The sequence below is a fragment of the Cajanus cajan genome, chromosome 10 (assembly GCF_000230855.2).
Source record: "Cajanus cajan strain Asha chromosome 10, NIPB_CcT2T_4, whole genome shotgun sequence".
Lineage (NCBI taxonomy): Eukaryota > Viridiplantae > Streptophyta > Magnoliopsida > Fabales > Fabaceae > Cajanus > Cajanus cajan.
In genome coordinates, this window is record NC_138526.1 from 49,870,330 (window position 1) to 49,888,154 (window position 17,825).

General features: G+C 29.2%; 1 protein-coding gene across 2 annotated transcripts; it reads right to left on the bottom strand.

Moving 5' to 3' along the window:
* Window positions 1–2,522: 2,522 nt before the first annotated feature.
* LOC109806091 (beta-fructofuranosidase, cell wall isozyme) lies at window positions 2,523–6,333 on the bottom strand. 2 transcript variants are annotated; one of them, XM_020368447.3, is made up of 7 exons: window positions 6,119–6,333; window positions 5,953–5,961; window positions 4,631–5,499; window positions 4,209–4,367; window positions 3,476–3,711; window positions 3,267–3,357; window positions 2,523–2,955 (listed from the first exon to the last, which is right to left on the bottom strand). In XM_020368447.3, the coding sequence occupies exons 1-7, from the start codon at window positions 6,294–6,296 to the stop codon at window positions 2,776–2,778; spliced, it is 1,722 nt and encodes a 573-aa protein (XP_020224036.1). In that variant the 5' UTR covers window positions 6,297–6,333; the 3' UTR covers window positions 2,523–2,775. The 2 variants fall into 2 exon arrangements, with proteins under 2 accessions (XP_020224036.1, XP_082921713.1); XM_083065587.1 differs by lacking the exon at window positions 5,953–5,961.
* Window positions 6,334–17,825: the final 11,492 nt, after the last annotated feature.

A 17,825-nucleotide genomic window follows, 5' to 3' on the forward strand; every position in this document is an offset into this window, starting at 1 on the left:
CCCAAGAATACTCAGCACGAGGGTCCAGAAGTGTGGAAAAAGTGTGGGAGGACGTGCAAATGACGTCCTATTTATAGGATTGAGGCGCAATACGGCCTAAGAGGTGAATACGGCCCGTACTGGGTTTTTGAACTACAGTACGGCCGTATTGAATTTAGTACGGCCGTACTGAAGTTCAAAAACTTCAGTACGGCTGTATTGAGTTCACTACGGCCGTATTGCAGTTCAAATGGCTCAGTACGGCCGTACTGAACCTCTGGGAGGGTGTATTGAGCTCCAATCCTCGCACACCCTTATTCTAAGCTACTCTAAGACTTCTAGACCTACAAAGAATCATCCTAGGGTCTTCCAGGAGTCCTTCCGGCTGACTTTCCTTCGGTCTTCGAGAGTCTTTGAGTCTTATTTCCGACCCGGACAATTTTAGGGGTCTACACCAACAATATATTGGGGAGAAGCCCTCGCATATGTAGTATACACTATCAACCGAACATCATCCATATCTCTTAAGTATAAAACACCTCTTCAATCACTTATGGATGAAATAGTAAGTCCTAACATTGTTGAATTAACACACAAAGTTTTTTGGTTGTGTCACTTATGTTCACTTACACACGCACTAGAGAACTAAGTTGTCTCCTAGAACTGAAAAGTGTGTGTTCCTTGGCTATGCTGCTCATCAGAAAGGATACCGGTGCTACCATCCACAAACTAAGCGAATGTTCACTACTATAAATGTAATTTTTCATGAGACATTGATGTATTTTTCACCCGAGTTTGAAATTCAAGGAGAGAATTGTGATGAAATTTAGACTCTTGTCCCTCAAGAAGTTAATACTGAGGTTAGATTGGAGAAAGGAAGTTACTAAATTGTACCAAGAGAAGATGACAGTGTGTAATAATATGGCAATCAGCAGTCACATAATGAGGAAGAGGTACATCATGGAGGATTTGAATATGTCGAGATTGAAATTTTTCCAATTAATATTGACAATATACCACACTAGTCGTCCCAACAAGAACCAAATACAGTTAGAAGAATCCTACCAGATAGTGTCACTAGAGGTACCCCTAAGCTTACTTATAATCCTAACTTCACTAGTAAGACCAAATACCCTATGAGCAATTACATTTCTAACCAAAATATGTCTAACTCAAATAGCGCATTTATAAGTCAATTATCTATAACAATGTGTAGGAAGCTTTAGCTGACTCGAGGTGGAAGGATGCTATGAATGAGATGAGATCCTTACAAAGAAATGAAATGTGGGAATTTGTGGATTGTCTAATTCGAAAGAAACCAATAAGATGTCGATGGGTACACAACGAAATTTAATGTAGATGGTACAATTGAGAGATTTAAAGCTAGACTAGTGGCAAGGGGGTATACACAAGCATATGAATTAGATTATATTGAAATGTTTGCTCCTGTAGCCAAAATTAACACAATTCGAGTTTTATTATCTCTAATTGTAAACCTTGATTGACCCTTACAACAATTTGATATAAAAAAAATGTCTTCTTACACAAAGAGCTATTTGAAGAAGTTTATATGAAACTACAAGAAGGATGTGTGATCTCAAATACACAAAGTAATAAGGTATGCAAGTTGAAAAAGTCATTGTATGGACTAAAGCAATTGCCACAAGCGTGGTTTGGTATATTTACCAAGTCAATTTTTATATTTGGATATTGACAGAGCAACCAAGATCATACCTTGTTTCTAAAGAAAAAAGAAGGAAAGATTACAATTCTTATTGTTTATGTTGAAAGAATATTTGGCAAAGGAGTTTGAGATGAAGGATCTTGGACCTTTGAAGTACTTTCTTAGAAATAAGGTTTCAAGATCAAAGTCGGACATTTTTATGTCTCAGTGAAAGTACGCATTGGATTTGTTGAAAGAAACTGATGCAGATTTGGTAGGTGCTCTTAATGATAAAAGATCAACCTCCGGATATTTCACATTTGTAGGAGATAACCTTGTCACATGTAGAAGCAAGTAGTAGAGTGTTGTAGCTAGATCCAATGCAGAAGTTGAACTCATAGAAATGGTTCTTGGACTCTATGAAGGTTTGTGGCTTAGACTATGTCCCATTCATTTATATTGTGATAATAAAGTTACATGTGACATTACCCACAACCATGTCCAACATGATCGTATGAAGCATGTGGAGGTTGATAGATTTTTTTTTTATCAAAGAAAAGCTTGATGAGAATATTATAGAATTACCTAATATTCGACCTGAAGATAGTTGATAGATACTCTTACCAAAATTATGACAAGTCAAATTTTTTGGAGATTGTTAGACAAGTTGGGAATGTATGACATTCATCATTTACCAACTTGAGATAAAGTGTTGAGATGAACATATCTGATTAATTAAATTGTAGGTTTGCATAATTTATTTTGTATAATTAAGATTTTCTTAATTTTGTCCATGATTAGTAAACTCCCTTATTTAATCTCCAATTTGTAGGAGTAAAATACTATAAGAATAAAGTATTTTGTATATCGAAAACAAAAATAAAAATTATTGAATTTATTTTATTTTTCAATTAAAAGTCAATACAATAAGTTGTGAAGCATCTTGAATATGTTTACAAAACGTATTGTTTTCATATATTTCTTATCAAATATTTTTTAAGATGAATAACACGCACCATTGTTACAAGATAATAACAAATTCTTAGGCACTAATAAAAGAAAAATATTGGTTATCATGACATGAATCCTTAATTGGGTTCCTCTTTTTTAGTCTTTATCACTAGCACTTGGTTTCAGTTGATTTTTGCCTTGTTCATGCTCCAAGCACTCAAACTTGTGATCTTGACAGCAGCAGTTCCATTATTGAAAGTAAATAGTTGTGCCTTATCATTAATTGCTAATGTGGGATATACTCTGGCTGTGATGCATGCCCTTCCTTCTCCTCCAAAACTCTCCACTATTGAGTGATCAATCTGTGAATGTAAAAAATGAAGCCATGAATAACACGTAGTACATGATTTCTTTTCTTGTATGTATTCTATAAAAATCATATTAACAAATATTATATTAGCTGACGGTGTAAAACTACTCTACTGCGATATACATGACTATTAATCCTAACTTTTATACAATACAAAAGTTATATAAATTGTGCAATTGTAATTTTTTTGAAGAAAATCTAATAACTATAAGCAATCTATGATGGGTCCTCACTACAATCCACAAACATACTTTTCATCCATTAAACTTTGTTTAAATAGTCTCATGAATTACATCAACTTACCAAAGTTCTTAGCGACAGCTTCTCATGAAGAGGGTCTATGTCCACAAAAGTCCCATAGGTGGTCATATCGTTATCTTTATTCAAAGAAGATCTGTCAAAGTATTACATTTGCATATATCAGAGAGAGAAAGGTTTGGACTATCTCAAGTTTGACAAGTAACTAAGTTTGATAAAAAGTATAGGGAAAGGGACAGAGGACAAGGACAAACCTGCTTTGGTCGCTACACATGAGAACCAAATTTTTATTTTGGTATCTAAATATTCTAAAGAAAACAGCTGTGTACTCTTGCATGCCACGAGAAGCAAAAACTAGCAAACCAAAGGGTCCCAAACCACCTTTTACGGATGCACCCTTTCGTCCACACAGGATTTGGGGATCTACCCATTGGTCCAATACTTCGGCCTTTCCAAAATCATTCACTTCAAATGAAATTTCAACGTCAGCCTGCCAACAAAAGACAATTTATTGATATATACAACATTTTTGTATAGGGGATAATGTTAACTATTCATGTGTATTCAATTTTCTTCTATTCTCTTGGTCACATTTCATTTTACTATTTAAGATAAGTACGTAGTGAGTAGAATTTTTTTTTTCTTTTTGTTATAGTGCTCCTTTCCTAGATGATAGCGTAATTAATTATTGAATGCTTCCAACGAGGCATTGCTACGATACTCCAATATGGATTTAATACGTTGTTGAAAAAAATGATTCTACTAAACATAATTTGTCAAGTTCCACTAAAGATAATTCAAGTAGAAGTCCACGTGATAGAACTCATTCCCGGATTATATATTTCATTTATATTCATTCCCACGTAAGATGTATTCATATCCTAGTTCAAGCAACGTAGCATATGGTTGTGCACCAATATAAATGCAAGATTTCACATATTACAGATATAGTATTACTCTTAAAAGATTATAACAAGTGAAAAATACCTGGGATGCAGTAACACCAGTAACTTGAAGCAGTTCACCACCTTTGACCTCTTTGGTGGGCCAGTGGACAGGGTTCACACGCAGGCTTTCAATTTCCACAACCGGCCATTGGACCAACTGTTTTCCCGATTTATGAAGCCAGATAGCCCTTGGAATAGTCTACAAATATAGTATTACATTATTGAAGAAAGTTTAGTCCAATAATTTTATTAAAACTATTCGTTCAACATAAATCTGTGTTTAGTCTAGCTCGCACAGTCTCACTTCACGACCAACCATGCCATGAGCTAGCTCGTGTAATACTAAACCATATAATATATCATAAACCATATAAACTATAATAAGTTCAAGGCCTTTTATGTTTAATCAAGTTTTAAAAATGAACAAAAGTGTAAGAAATAAAGAAATTGAGTCCAACTTACATGGATTCCAGACCATCCTTTCTTTCTATCATCAGCAACACTTGAGGATTCGTTAACCCAACCGAATAAGACCCTTCTGTTCTTTCCATCCTCAAAAATCGTTTTTGAAGCATAATATTTTCCATAGTCATATCTCAAGACAGATTGGCTATCCTGGAATCCCTTGTCCGGAATAAAGATATCCTTGGCAGTGTCATAAGTCCCAATCAAATAATGATCATGTTTGGTATCATCCAAACTAACCTTGAGCACATGCCTAACATCATCACCATTCTCAGATGTGTCAAGGCCCAAAGTTAATGGGTCCTTGTTCAAAACTGGATAGAAATCAGGACACTCCCACATTCCAGTTCCTTCTGCTGAATGTAGGGGGTGTTTGGCTTGGACCCAATTAACAAAGTTTTTGCTCTTGTACAAAATTACCATACCCCTAGTGTTTATTTTGCTTCCAATCAGCACCCTCCAGTACCCATCTTTGCCTAGCCAAGCAGTGGTGGGGTCTCTAAATGAGCTTGCATTGATCTTGTTAGCAATAGTTGGTGCCATCAGAGGGTTTTTTGGGGACTTGACCCATTCCCTAAGTAATGGGTCAGACATGTTTTTGGGAAAGGCTAAGTTTTGGACTTGTTTATTCATAGGATTTATTCCTGTGTATAAAATGGCTGGCTTGCCCCCAGGAAGCATTGTGGCGGAGCCTGACCAACATCCATTGATATCAGACGGCTGAGAAGGGTAGATGGCATGATCTAGTGGAGTCCAATTCACTAGATCCTTTGACACAGAGTGGGCCCACACAATATTGCCCCAAACAGCACCTTTTGGATTGTATTGATAGAACAAATGGTAGAGTCCTTTATACCTCATTGGCCCTACATAAAAGTCCACACACAAGCACATCTTCAACCAAGAGTAAACATGTACACACCTTCACCTGTTGTCTACTATAAGTATGCATGTTTTAAATATATAAGCGGGGACCATGGAGTATACTTTTCGATTATTAATTTAATTTGAGGACAAAACTTAGTTTGTTCAATCAGAGTTAAAATTCTAATTTGCTAATATACGAAATGAAGGATTTTGTTAAATATCAATGGATATTAATAAAATGAAATTTAAATTTTAATTAAAAAACAAAATATCGATAATATAGAAAATGTGTCTAAATTTTGTCCTAAGTTTAATTTTAAGTAAAGGGATTTCTTAAAAAAATATTCATTTTGTCCCTACTAAAGAGAATTTGGATATAAGATTTGAGCATTTCAGTCATTTTGAGAAGTAAAGAGCATAAATGAAGGAGTGTAACAGAGAATAGAACTAACCATTAGGGTCTGCATGATGTCCACAGCATAACATCAAATGACAACCAAAAATAAAAAGCAAAATGAAAAATAATAGTTAGAGAAATGAAATATTTCCCACGGAAAATTGAAGAAAGGTATAATTTAGAAAGAAGATTTAGACTATTTTGTATGGAAATATAATTACCATTAATCCAATTCTTGGGAGGTTGGAAATGATAAGCAGTTCTATAAGGTTGATTAGAGGAATCAGAAGAAAGAGTCTGAAGATTTGTGTAAACGTGGTGGCTGGCTTGAATGGGAGGAACAGCATTGCCAAAAATGAGAGAGAAGATAGCTAGCAAGAAAATTGGAGAGATAGCCATGGTGGTTTTTAATGGATTGAGGTGAGATGTGGGGAACTTGTGCTGCCTCTCGTAGCTATTTATAGATTCGGATCTTTTACAATTTGGTAAACAGTGTGTGTAATCTTGACTGTTAATAATTTAATGTTTTAAAGCAAAGTAATATTATTATAAGCACAGGTGCACAACGAAAAGGAAATTGTAGATTTTTCAACTGTAAACTATCCTAAATCATATTTGCATGGAAAAAACAGATGGCTATTGTTGAAATTTGCAAATGGGATATGACAGAAATCAAAGTAAGAAATGATTAGTCCAATTGGTTATTAAATACTATTTAGAAAGAAAATTCAAAGATCATGTCAGAGAAGTATCTAGGAAAAAATATATAACGTTCCAAGTTTTCTTATAAGTAAAACTAATGTCGAAAGTCAACTATAAGGGGGTGCAGTTTTGAAAATATAACTGCAGCTTATCCATTTCAATTGAAGAGTATGATTTGTGACTTTGTCATCAGATTCAGAGAGTCAATAAAATACAATCATACTGTTATTTTTCATTTCCCGTGACTTCCGTGCTTGTTTGCAACTTGCTCACTTACATTGAATATTTTATAAATTCACTTTATAATTTATATATATGGTCAACATATAAAAACTTAAACATTAGAATTAGAGACATATATACCATGAATACACATTTAACTCAATCTCAAAGGATTAACTTGGTTCATGAGTTATTTCCACTTACTTGTTACTTGTTATCCAATTTACCTAATAAACTTTTTCTCTAACAAAATATTATAGTGCATCTTGATTCTTGATATGAAACACAATACGTAAATTGGTGTACGGGTTGACCCAAATTCAAATATTGTTATTTTTTTTCTTCTGATTTATTAAGGAAGCAACAAGTGTAATTGATATCGTGGATCGTTGCTGACCAAGAAACACAGGAAAAGCACCGAATTGAAGTTATCCGGAAAACATGGTTAACGTATAGCGACCAATTAATCCATCATAAGATTTAAAGGAGGAGTATGAACACATGCAATGCAATGCAACTTCGTGTTGCATTTAAATGACAGAACTTCAATCTTTTTTTTTTTTTTTTTTTCAACAACTGCTCGTGCTTAATTAATTACTTTTAGACATTACCTCAAAATCTGGTGAATTTGCCATGTCCAACTCAGAGTATATCCTGTGCTTATCTACAATACATATATATCCCTCATAGATATGCTGATTTTGTGTGCCAACTTTTGTTTTGGACCATAAACTTTTTTTCTTCCATCAGTTCAATCCATGTATATCCTTTTAGAGAGGATAAAGGTTGAGATTTTCTCGTGAGAGTATTCAAGTTTATTCAAAAGTAAAAGCTTCCGTGAGCTTTATACTGAAGTGAATTTTAATTGATTTGTTTCAACATTTTTCTATCTAATTACTTGAAAACTTAGAAATTATTTACTTCAACAGTTTACACGTACATTGGGGAGTCTATTAAGTGAGAGCTTCATGTTGACTACAGTCGACCACTTTTACAAAATTCGATTTGAAATCCTGACTAATAAAAATAAAGGAACTTAACTCTATTATTTTTACAGGACAAAATAATTAATAAGATTTTTTCAACTAAATTACACCTTTTAAGAAAATTAATTAATTTAATTAAGAATATTAAATTTTTTAATAATTTAAACTATTTTTCTAAAATTAACTTTCTCTTTTTTCATTTAATTATTTTTTATCTAATTAATTAATGCTTGAAAGAGACATACTTAATTATGTGTTTGTTTATTTGAGAGATAAATTTTTTATCTAATTAATTTCAAAAAGTTATTATTTTTTGCCCAAAATTATTTATTAAATAAGGATATTTTAGATATAATTAATACAATTAACAATTAGAAGATGATCTTATAATAAAATTGGACAAACCAAAAAATAAAAAAGAGTCTTAAGGCAAAGATAATATATATATATATATATATATATATATATATATATATATATTTATTTATTTATTTATTTACTAGCTAGAACGGTTCTATTTTAAAATGTGGAAACTTTAAATTTGAGTTATATAATACATAAATAGTTAAGATTAAAAGTTATATAGAAGTCACTTAAAAATTTGTGTATTTTATTCTCTTAATTAATATTGACTATTAAAATAAAAAATTTATAATTTGATTCTCATTTCTCACAATAAAAGTGTTCTTATTTGATATACTCTTAATTGCATAACATATTTAAGTAGTCATTAGTTACTTTTGACCGTCCATGTATACGATTGTAAGATTTAGATTTAGTGTTCGCATTTCTCAAAGGAAGAAAAATTCTTCTCACTTGCTCATATTTCACAATTGACACAGCATTTTTCTGGATATAAAGAACATACATACATACATATATATATATATATATATATATATATATATATATATATATATATATATATATATATATATATATATATAATTAACTAGTTTTAATATTTAATTTGTTGGTAAATGTGTGGTTTTTTATTTCACGACATTTTCAATTCTAACAAAAAAAATACTTACCAAAATTAACTAAAAAAAATAAACTTTACCCTAATGTTAAAATATGAAGAAAAAAAATTAATATTTCATTATTTTCTTTCTAAAATAAAAACAAACGTCCCGAAAATTCTAAAACACTAAATTACATTTTTTTTTTCAATAATAGATTCTATCGATACAAACGTCCCAAAAATTCTAAAATATTAAAATATTAAATTACATAAATGCATGACATGGAGATGAATAAATTTTATAAACCTGGCTGCTTTATATTTTATAAGAAAAAGGGTGGAGAGTTGGCTTAAACATTACATGCCAAAAATATTTCTACTATCAATTTTGACGAGAAAAAAACCAGCAAAATCCAACGACAGTTAGGTTTATTAAATATATTAACAGGGTTCGATTTACTAACCGAATGTATAGAGAAAATTTTGTTGAAAATACAAAATTCACTTCGATAATCTCTATGCTTTGAGGAATTGGTCTTTGATGGTTGTAACATATTCTGATGAGAAAAAAAAAATATTGTAGATTCACATATAAATAGCAGGAGACAAGTTTAGGGATACAAATATGAAATATCTGAATGAAAGAAGGGAAGGAACAAGGAAGTGAGAACTGAGTTTGGTATTATTTTTTTCTTCTTCAGAAAAGATAGGAATTAATGGATTTAGGGACAGAAAATCTCCTTTTCCACCTCATATCCCATCTTGCCCCTTCATATTTACTTAAAGTTAAAACATGAAATTACAATAATGTTCTGCATTTTTATTTAAATAAATACTAGTTTTATTTAATTTTTGGTTACATGAATGGCCGTTGAGCCGAAGAAAGCTTGGTGAAAAAGTGGTTTACGAAAATGTTTCACAAAACTGTTTTATGCATTTTTAATTTGTTTCATTTGGAAATTAACTTCCACAAACCATGTTAACATTCGGTTAATCTTCCTTGTTTACTTCTCCAATGCACCAAAAACAGGTTTCCACAAACCCTTTTGAAAATCGTGTGAATTTGTATTTCAATTTATGGAACTATTTTCACATCAAACCTTTTCCATATTTAAAAGTTTATGACGGTGAAATTATTAGTTTTTATAATAATTTTTTTAAAATGATAGTTAAGATAATTTAAGTTAATGAACAATGTAAAGATATTTATATAATTTTAAAAAAATTAAACTATAAATAAAATGAAAAGAGTGTAATGGCAAGTGCACATTTATTTGTCTCAACTGCTCATCTTTTTTCGGTTTTCTAAATCCAAAGTCTACAATGTCAAATAAGATTCTGCAAAAAAAAAAGTATTAATTAAAATAAATTACAGCGTAATTACATTAAAAATACGTAAGAAAAATTTAATAAAAACTTTTCATAATATTTCTATATTTTTTATTTTCAACCAGTACAGGGAATTTACTGTTTGGATGCAAGCAAAATCTCACAATTGTCTCCATTGGTTGAGAGATTTTTTGGGTGGTATCCAAAAGCAAAACTGTGAGAACTTTGACCCAAAACAAGTAATATCTTGCCAATGTTGTCCCCCTATCATGAGAGAGGTCATGTATGATGTATGAGTATGTGTGTGGTAACTCCACACTTAGAGCATATATATGCATGTGTGTGGTAACCCCGGGTGCACAACACTTACAGCAACAATGTCAAATAATTTTCACAAAAGCAAAACTGTGATGGTTTGGATCAAAAGCGGACAATATCTTACCAATGTTGTCCCCCTGTCATGAGGAAAGTCATGTATGTGTATGTGCGTAATAATCTCGCACTCAAAACATATATATCTATGTGTGTGTGGTAATTTCGGGTGCACAACACTTACAACAAAAATTTATGATCAAATTATTCAAAAGTATACTTTTCTTCGATGCAATTTTCAAACTTACTATGCTATATATGTGGGTCTTATATATAATATTGTATTGGAGAATATAATTTAATTAGCCACATTCACATATGATCACCATTAGCATCGTTGTGTCAACAGCGAATGGGCCTTCCTGAAATGATTGGAGTGTCTTGGGCTGAATATAGCGGGCCTTCAGCTAGAGTCCAATTAACGAAGTCATTGCCCAGCCAAGAAGTTGTGGAGCCTCAGCCACTAATTGCTACGACCAATTGGATTTGGCTGATCATATATACACCTCCTATTTTTTATAAGTACATCTTCAATCTCTTTTTTTTTAAATAAAATTTTTAAAATATCTTTCTAACTAAATTTTTATTTTAAGTTCTATTTTTAAATTTGTTTTTTATTGATCCCTTTTTTCATCGTTCTTCTTTTTCTTTCTTCTTTTTTTTATTCTCTTTTTTCATCACTCTAGTCATTTTTTGATGATTTTATTATTTTTCGTTTTTCATTCTTGATTTTTCTTCTTTTACAATCAACATAATCATATTTTATCTTTCTATCTTTTAAATTCTATTTTTCACTTTCTACTCTATTCTTTCTTAAACCCTAATTTTTCATTCAATCTTTATTAGTCTCTACATTCAATACAAGGTACAAATTAATATATTAAATTATATTTTATATTTATAATTTTTTTAACTTATTTAACATTACTTATGGATAACAGGATTGTAGACGACGATGATAGATGAGGAGATAAAGAAACACGTAAGTTAAATTTGTCATACCGAAAAGTAAGATTCGAAATTTAATTTTAGCATTCCAGAAAGTATTTTCTGAAATAGTAAAATTATTATTCCAAAAAAACATTTTCCGGAAGTGTGTTTCTTATATAATTCCGGAAAGAACTTTCCGGAACAGTAACTTTAGTATCCTGGAAAGTACTTTCTGGAATTATGTAACAAAACTTTTCCGGAAAATACTTTTCGGAATAAGAATTTACTATTATAGAAAGTATTTTCTGGAATAAAAACTTTATTATTTGGGAAAGTAATTTTCAGAACAAAAACTTTACTATTCCATAAAGGGGGAGTGTGAGAAAAAGAAAGAAGAAGGGGGTGAGAGAAAAAGAAAGAAGAAGAGAGGTGCGGGGAAGAGAAAAAACAGGGGTGCGGGGTGCGGGAAAAAGAAAGAAGAAGAGGGGTGCAAGTGCGGGAAAAAGAAAGAAGAAGAAGGGTGTGAGGAAGAGAAAGAAGGGGGGTGCGAGGTGCGGGAAAAACAAAGAAGAAGAGGAGTGCAGGGAAGAGAAAGAAGAGTGTGGGGTGCAAATTTAAAATTTTTTTATATATATATATATTTTTTAAAAAGTAATTTAGAGATTTTATATATATTTAAAAAAAAAGTGTTTATACGAAAATGGAGGTGTATTTATCATCACCCATTGAATTTTCTAGAGACTTAACCCATTCCTTTAAGATACTTTTCTTGGCCCAGTTATGAAGTGTATCTATAAGTATTCCATTATTATAAATTTAATTATCTCTTTTTAAATTATTTATGCACGTAATATCTCATTCTCCCTTGGAAAAGGTTTGCCTCCATGAAGCATTGTGGCAGAACCTGAAATATCTTTATGAAAATCCTGAGATGGATACAAGAATCTGGCCCCTCCAATTCACCAAATCCTTTGATGCAGATTGATACCAGAAGAGAAGACATGCTAAAGTCTTTTCTACCTCATTCTTCTTATATAAAAACCCATACAACACACTTCTAGTTCTAGCCGAGCCAACTCATAACAAACTTCTGCACAATTTTATAAAGATAGAATTCTTTTTTGCTTTTGTTAGCCGGTATAGAATTAAAGGCTAATTTCTCAATATATTAAAATTCATTTATAGGACTAACATTTTTAATCTTTTTTTGTTTTTGTTAGACTGTAATTATTATATTGTTACTATTATTGGTTGGTACGACCTCGGCCAACTTAATTATCACTCATATTTATGTTGTAACATATAATGTATAAATACTTAACTGCCATTATTTTGGAATAATTAGAAAGAAAAGAAAAAAATATTGAGAAGACCACTTTGTGAGTCACTATGAAACGGAGTGGACCATAACCAAATCCATTGTCTGCATATAAGGGAAAAAGGTTTCAATTGAAGCTATGGGAAATCTTAATTGAAAATCGAGCTTTGAAATTTGAAACATGTATAGACAAGCGGTGTATGCATGATTGAAGGACTTGGATGCACCATTACTTAATTAGTTTGATAATTTTTGTTTGGATCATGTAGAAAAAATCAAAATGACGAAACCTGAGATAAGGAAAGAAAAGAGAAAACAATAAGATTTTTTTTATAAACAAATCACTCTTATAAATGAGTAAAAAATAAATAAATAAATAATAAGGATATGAAAACTTATTTTTTCGTAATTGTAATTTCTTAAAATAAGAGTGATTGAAGGAAATTCACGTGATTGGTACGTATGTGTGTATGATTTATTGTTAAATTAAGTGTGAAGGAAATGTGAGGCATATATGAGCATAAACATAAACTTTTCTAAAATAATAATTTATTAAATTTTTTATTTTTATTCTTGATAATTAATGTGTATTTATTAAATAATATATTTATTCATTTTTAATATATCTATTTCTTCTCTAACTACCTAAAGGGCATAACAAGAAAATAAGTAATAAATATTCTAAAAAAAACTAAAATATCAATTTTTTATTATTATTCTACATAAACTTTAAACGTAAAAAAAATAGAGGAAATAATGATTATAATATAATATAATAAAATTATTTTAATATTAACAAATATACTTAAATAGTACATGTAGATACACTTTCAATTTTCAATCAATATTTTTTTTTATTAATTATTCGTAATTAATTATTATTCGAGTAATAGATACAAGTGTGGGTACTTATATACCTAATGTATAAGAGTACAAGAATTAAAATTATTATGACATGTTTGGATAACTTTTTTTATAAATTGTTTTAGGTAAAGAAAATATAATAAGAATAAAATAATGTTTTAAAGTTACATAAGTAAAAATAGAAAAAAAAATGTTATGAGAAAGTTGTATAATTTAATTTATATGAAAACTAATTTTATTTTTAAAAAAATAATTTTCTTTTTTTCTTTTTTTGTTGTATATTTATGGAGAAATTCATCTAAAGAGATTTTTAATATGGATGATGGATCTAGATTCAAATATTTCTTTTATAATATAATACGAATATAAGAATAAATATTAAAATACGTACGGTAGTCATTGTTATTCCTAAATGAAAACATATTTTTAATCAATATTTTATAGATACTTTATTGTTTTTCTTCATTTGATTCTAAATAAATTTGAAAGGCTGCACAATTTTTAACGTACATTTAGGCGCAACATCTTTTTGTGCTGCCTTTCTAGTTTCTACCACAATGAGTGCCCAATAACGTTGTTAGCGTCGTTAGTTGAATATAATTACTACCATATAGACTTGACTTGGATCACTAAATAAATTTAACTTGGTTTAATACACAATCTCTTCCGAATAAATACTATATTTAGATTTAGCAAAGGATTATAAATAATGAGAGGAAAACACAAAATAAAAGAGAGATAGATAATGGTGAGAAAATACCCAAAAAAAATTATATTTTGTTTTTAGTTAAAGAGACATAGTTTTCTCTTGTTTGTTTGTCCGTGGAGAAAGAGTAAGGGAAAAAAAATGTAAAAGTTAACCATTTTAAATATAATTTAAAATTATTTATGTCAAATTCTGTTTATGATAAAAACGATTTTGAAAAGGATTTAAGCCTAAAGTATTTGATTTTTTTTTACCATCAAACATTAATTTGCGCAAAATTTATTATTAGCAACTTTAAATTAGGGGTGTAAACAGGTCAAATTAGATCGGATTTGGATAAATCTGTTATCCTATCCAATTAAAATTTAGTAAGTTGGGTCGAGTTTGTACAATTTTTTAAAAACCCAATCCAACCCAATCTAATGAGGATTGAGTTAATCGGGTTAAAATAATTAAATTTATTTTTTTTAAAACATTTAAATATTTTAAAATATATGTAAATCATTTGATACATTACTGCAAATACAATGTTATTAACCTATAAAATAAATAATGATACAAAATAAATTATAAAATAAGTATATTATTTTGTTATATTATTATCAACTCAAAAATTAACATTAATTAATATAAATAAATTTTAAAACAAATATATTGTATTTTTATAATGTTTCCAACTTAAAACATAAAAACTTATTATTAAATAAAAGTGAAAGCGAATATTATTATGAGTAAATGATCATTCAAATATTATTATCATTATTATTGTTATTATTGTTGTAGTTGTTGTTATTATGATCGGGATGAATTAAATAACGGGTTAAAAAAATAAAATTCATTATTCAATCATATAATACCGAATTTTGATCAAATTTAGTTAAATTTAATCCAAAAATTAAAAAAATTTGATACAAATTTATTGGATCAATTCAAATTAATTGGGATTCACATGTTATTATACCTACTTACATCCTACTTAAAAGTGATTCATTTACATCCATTGGATTACTTTAATTTCATTCGGCCCCTCAAAATTTGAATGACCAATAGAAGCATGTATCTTTTGGCATGTGGGTTATCATATGATAACATCACACAATGCAGCACTTAGAGCAACAAATTATTAATTTCAAGGGTGTGGTTCAGCGAAAAGAATTGATCCACATTTAAGTAATGTTAGAGGTTCGAATCTTAATTTGTGTATGCAGTTGCGTTAAATCTTGGGACCAGCTATCCCACCCTCGACCCTAGATATTCCTGGGAAAAAAAAAAAGCAACAGATTATTGCACTTTTGTTTGTTGAGTAAATTGGAAATAACACCAATATCAAGCTGCATATATATTCTTCAAGACATTCATGTGATCTAGCTAGGTACTTTACTATAACGGACAGTAACAAGTGTGTACTCTGCCTACAACCATTCCAATTATAAATTTTTTGTCAGATAGGATAAAGAAACAAAGACACTCGGGAAAACGAATACTAGAATTTTCAATTTTAGACTACATGACATGCAAGGAAGAAAGAGCATGCACATGTTTTTTGGGAACTCGCATGTAAAATTAAGAAAGAGCAACCACAAAAAAATATATTTTAGACCATTACAAATGTTGATTTCCATTCCTTTGAAAAAAAATATTTATTTTTCATACCTCTAAAATTTAAAATTATTATTTTTAATATATATTATTATATAATTATTTTTAACTACTTATTTATTCATTAAAAGGTTAAGTAGCTCTCTTATATATCACAATAGTTAATGAAATAATGTATGTGTGGGACATCTTTTTAGATGTCCTTATAATAAATTTTATTCATATACCTTAAAAGTATTGTTAAGGACAAAAAATTATGACTTTATATTTTAAAAAAATGAAAATTAAATAAATTTTTTTATAAAAATTAAAATCATAACTTACTCATTTTATAAAGATAAAAAATATTTTACAAAAATGAAAAAATAATGTTTATAAATTTTAGAAAGATAAAAAAAATTACAATATCAAAATCAAAACTTGCTTATTTTATGAAGATAGAAAATATATTTAAATCTTTTTAATTTAAGAAACTTACATTTATCTATCATTTTATTTAAAAATATTAAATTAGAAATTAGATAATTATTAAAATTAAAAAAAAAATTCTTTTGATTTTGATTTTCCCGTCAACACCTAACTTACAATCATTGACATATCTTAAATCATTAATTAGTCACTACTGCACAGTGAACCCAATTAATAGTGAATTAACGTCCCTTTACGTACTCTTCAAATCTTCATGCCACCAAAATAGTTAATTATCCCCTTTATTTTTTAAAATATTAATTAAAAAATATTTATGAAAAATGAAAAAAAAAATCTCATTTTCTTTTTGTCTCGAAACCTAACTTTCAAAGTTCGTAACACATGTATATTAAATCGTTCTATGATGAAATCTAACCCTCAAATTAAAACCACCATGTAGAACAAAGTGGTGAACCATAGCAACCACCAGCAGCTCCACCTAGCTTTGACTTTGACTACCCAACATTCCTTTATTTCCACACCTCTATTGGCGAGCTCACGGATGAAGAAGGTGGCAATGACAAAGTTGATGGTGACATTCATGGATGCCAGAGATGGTGATAAGGGAAGGTACGTAAACAAATGAGAATAAACAAATTTTCGATTTATGTTTCCATCTTCATTCATATGTATTGAAAAGGAATTTGAATGTAAGATTTTTTATTTCCTTCTCTTTCTTTATTTTTTCCACTTACTAAACAAAATGTACATGGAATTAATCATTGTTTTTGAAACACTACTTGTAATTTGAATTCGAGTTCGATGAATACAGTTGTTTTAAATATTTAAAAGGAACATTTTTTTTTGCTCAAGATACAGTTCATTTAAGTTAAGCTAGATTGCTTATAAAGAATACGTGTGGTTTCTATAAGAAAAATGCTATAATAATATATGTAATATATATATATATATATATATATATATATATATATATATATATAACCATTTAAAACATTACTGCTCATATTTTTATTTTTTAATATGATAAATATATTTATTTATACGTTTTTATTTTAATACACTAAAAATATTCGTTAGCTTTTTTATAAAAGTAATTAATGAACTTTTTTGCTTATGAAATGAGAGTAATGATATGGAAATTACAGTTGTAAGCTGTTTTTGTTTTATGTCAGCCAATTAATGTTTTAGAATATTGGTTAAAAAGCAAAATGATTTAACATAATCTATTTTTTTAAAAAGTATTATTTAACATGATATCTAAAATTCCTCTTTAAAAATGTTATTAATACTTTTTATATTAGTAAGATCTTTAGGTTATGTCTGCCAAAAATAGTTAAAAAGTTAGTTAAAATTTGCAAAGACTAGTTAAAAAATAAAAATAAAATAAAAAAGAGAAAAATGTTAGTTAATTAAAAGTTGTTAAACTAGTTTATTAAATTATAATAAGTATGTAGTAAAGTTATCGGTCGAAGCAATTGATAAACTTTAAATGATGGAAGTGAATGTA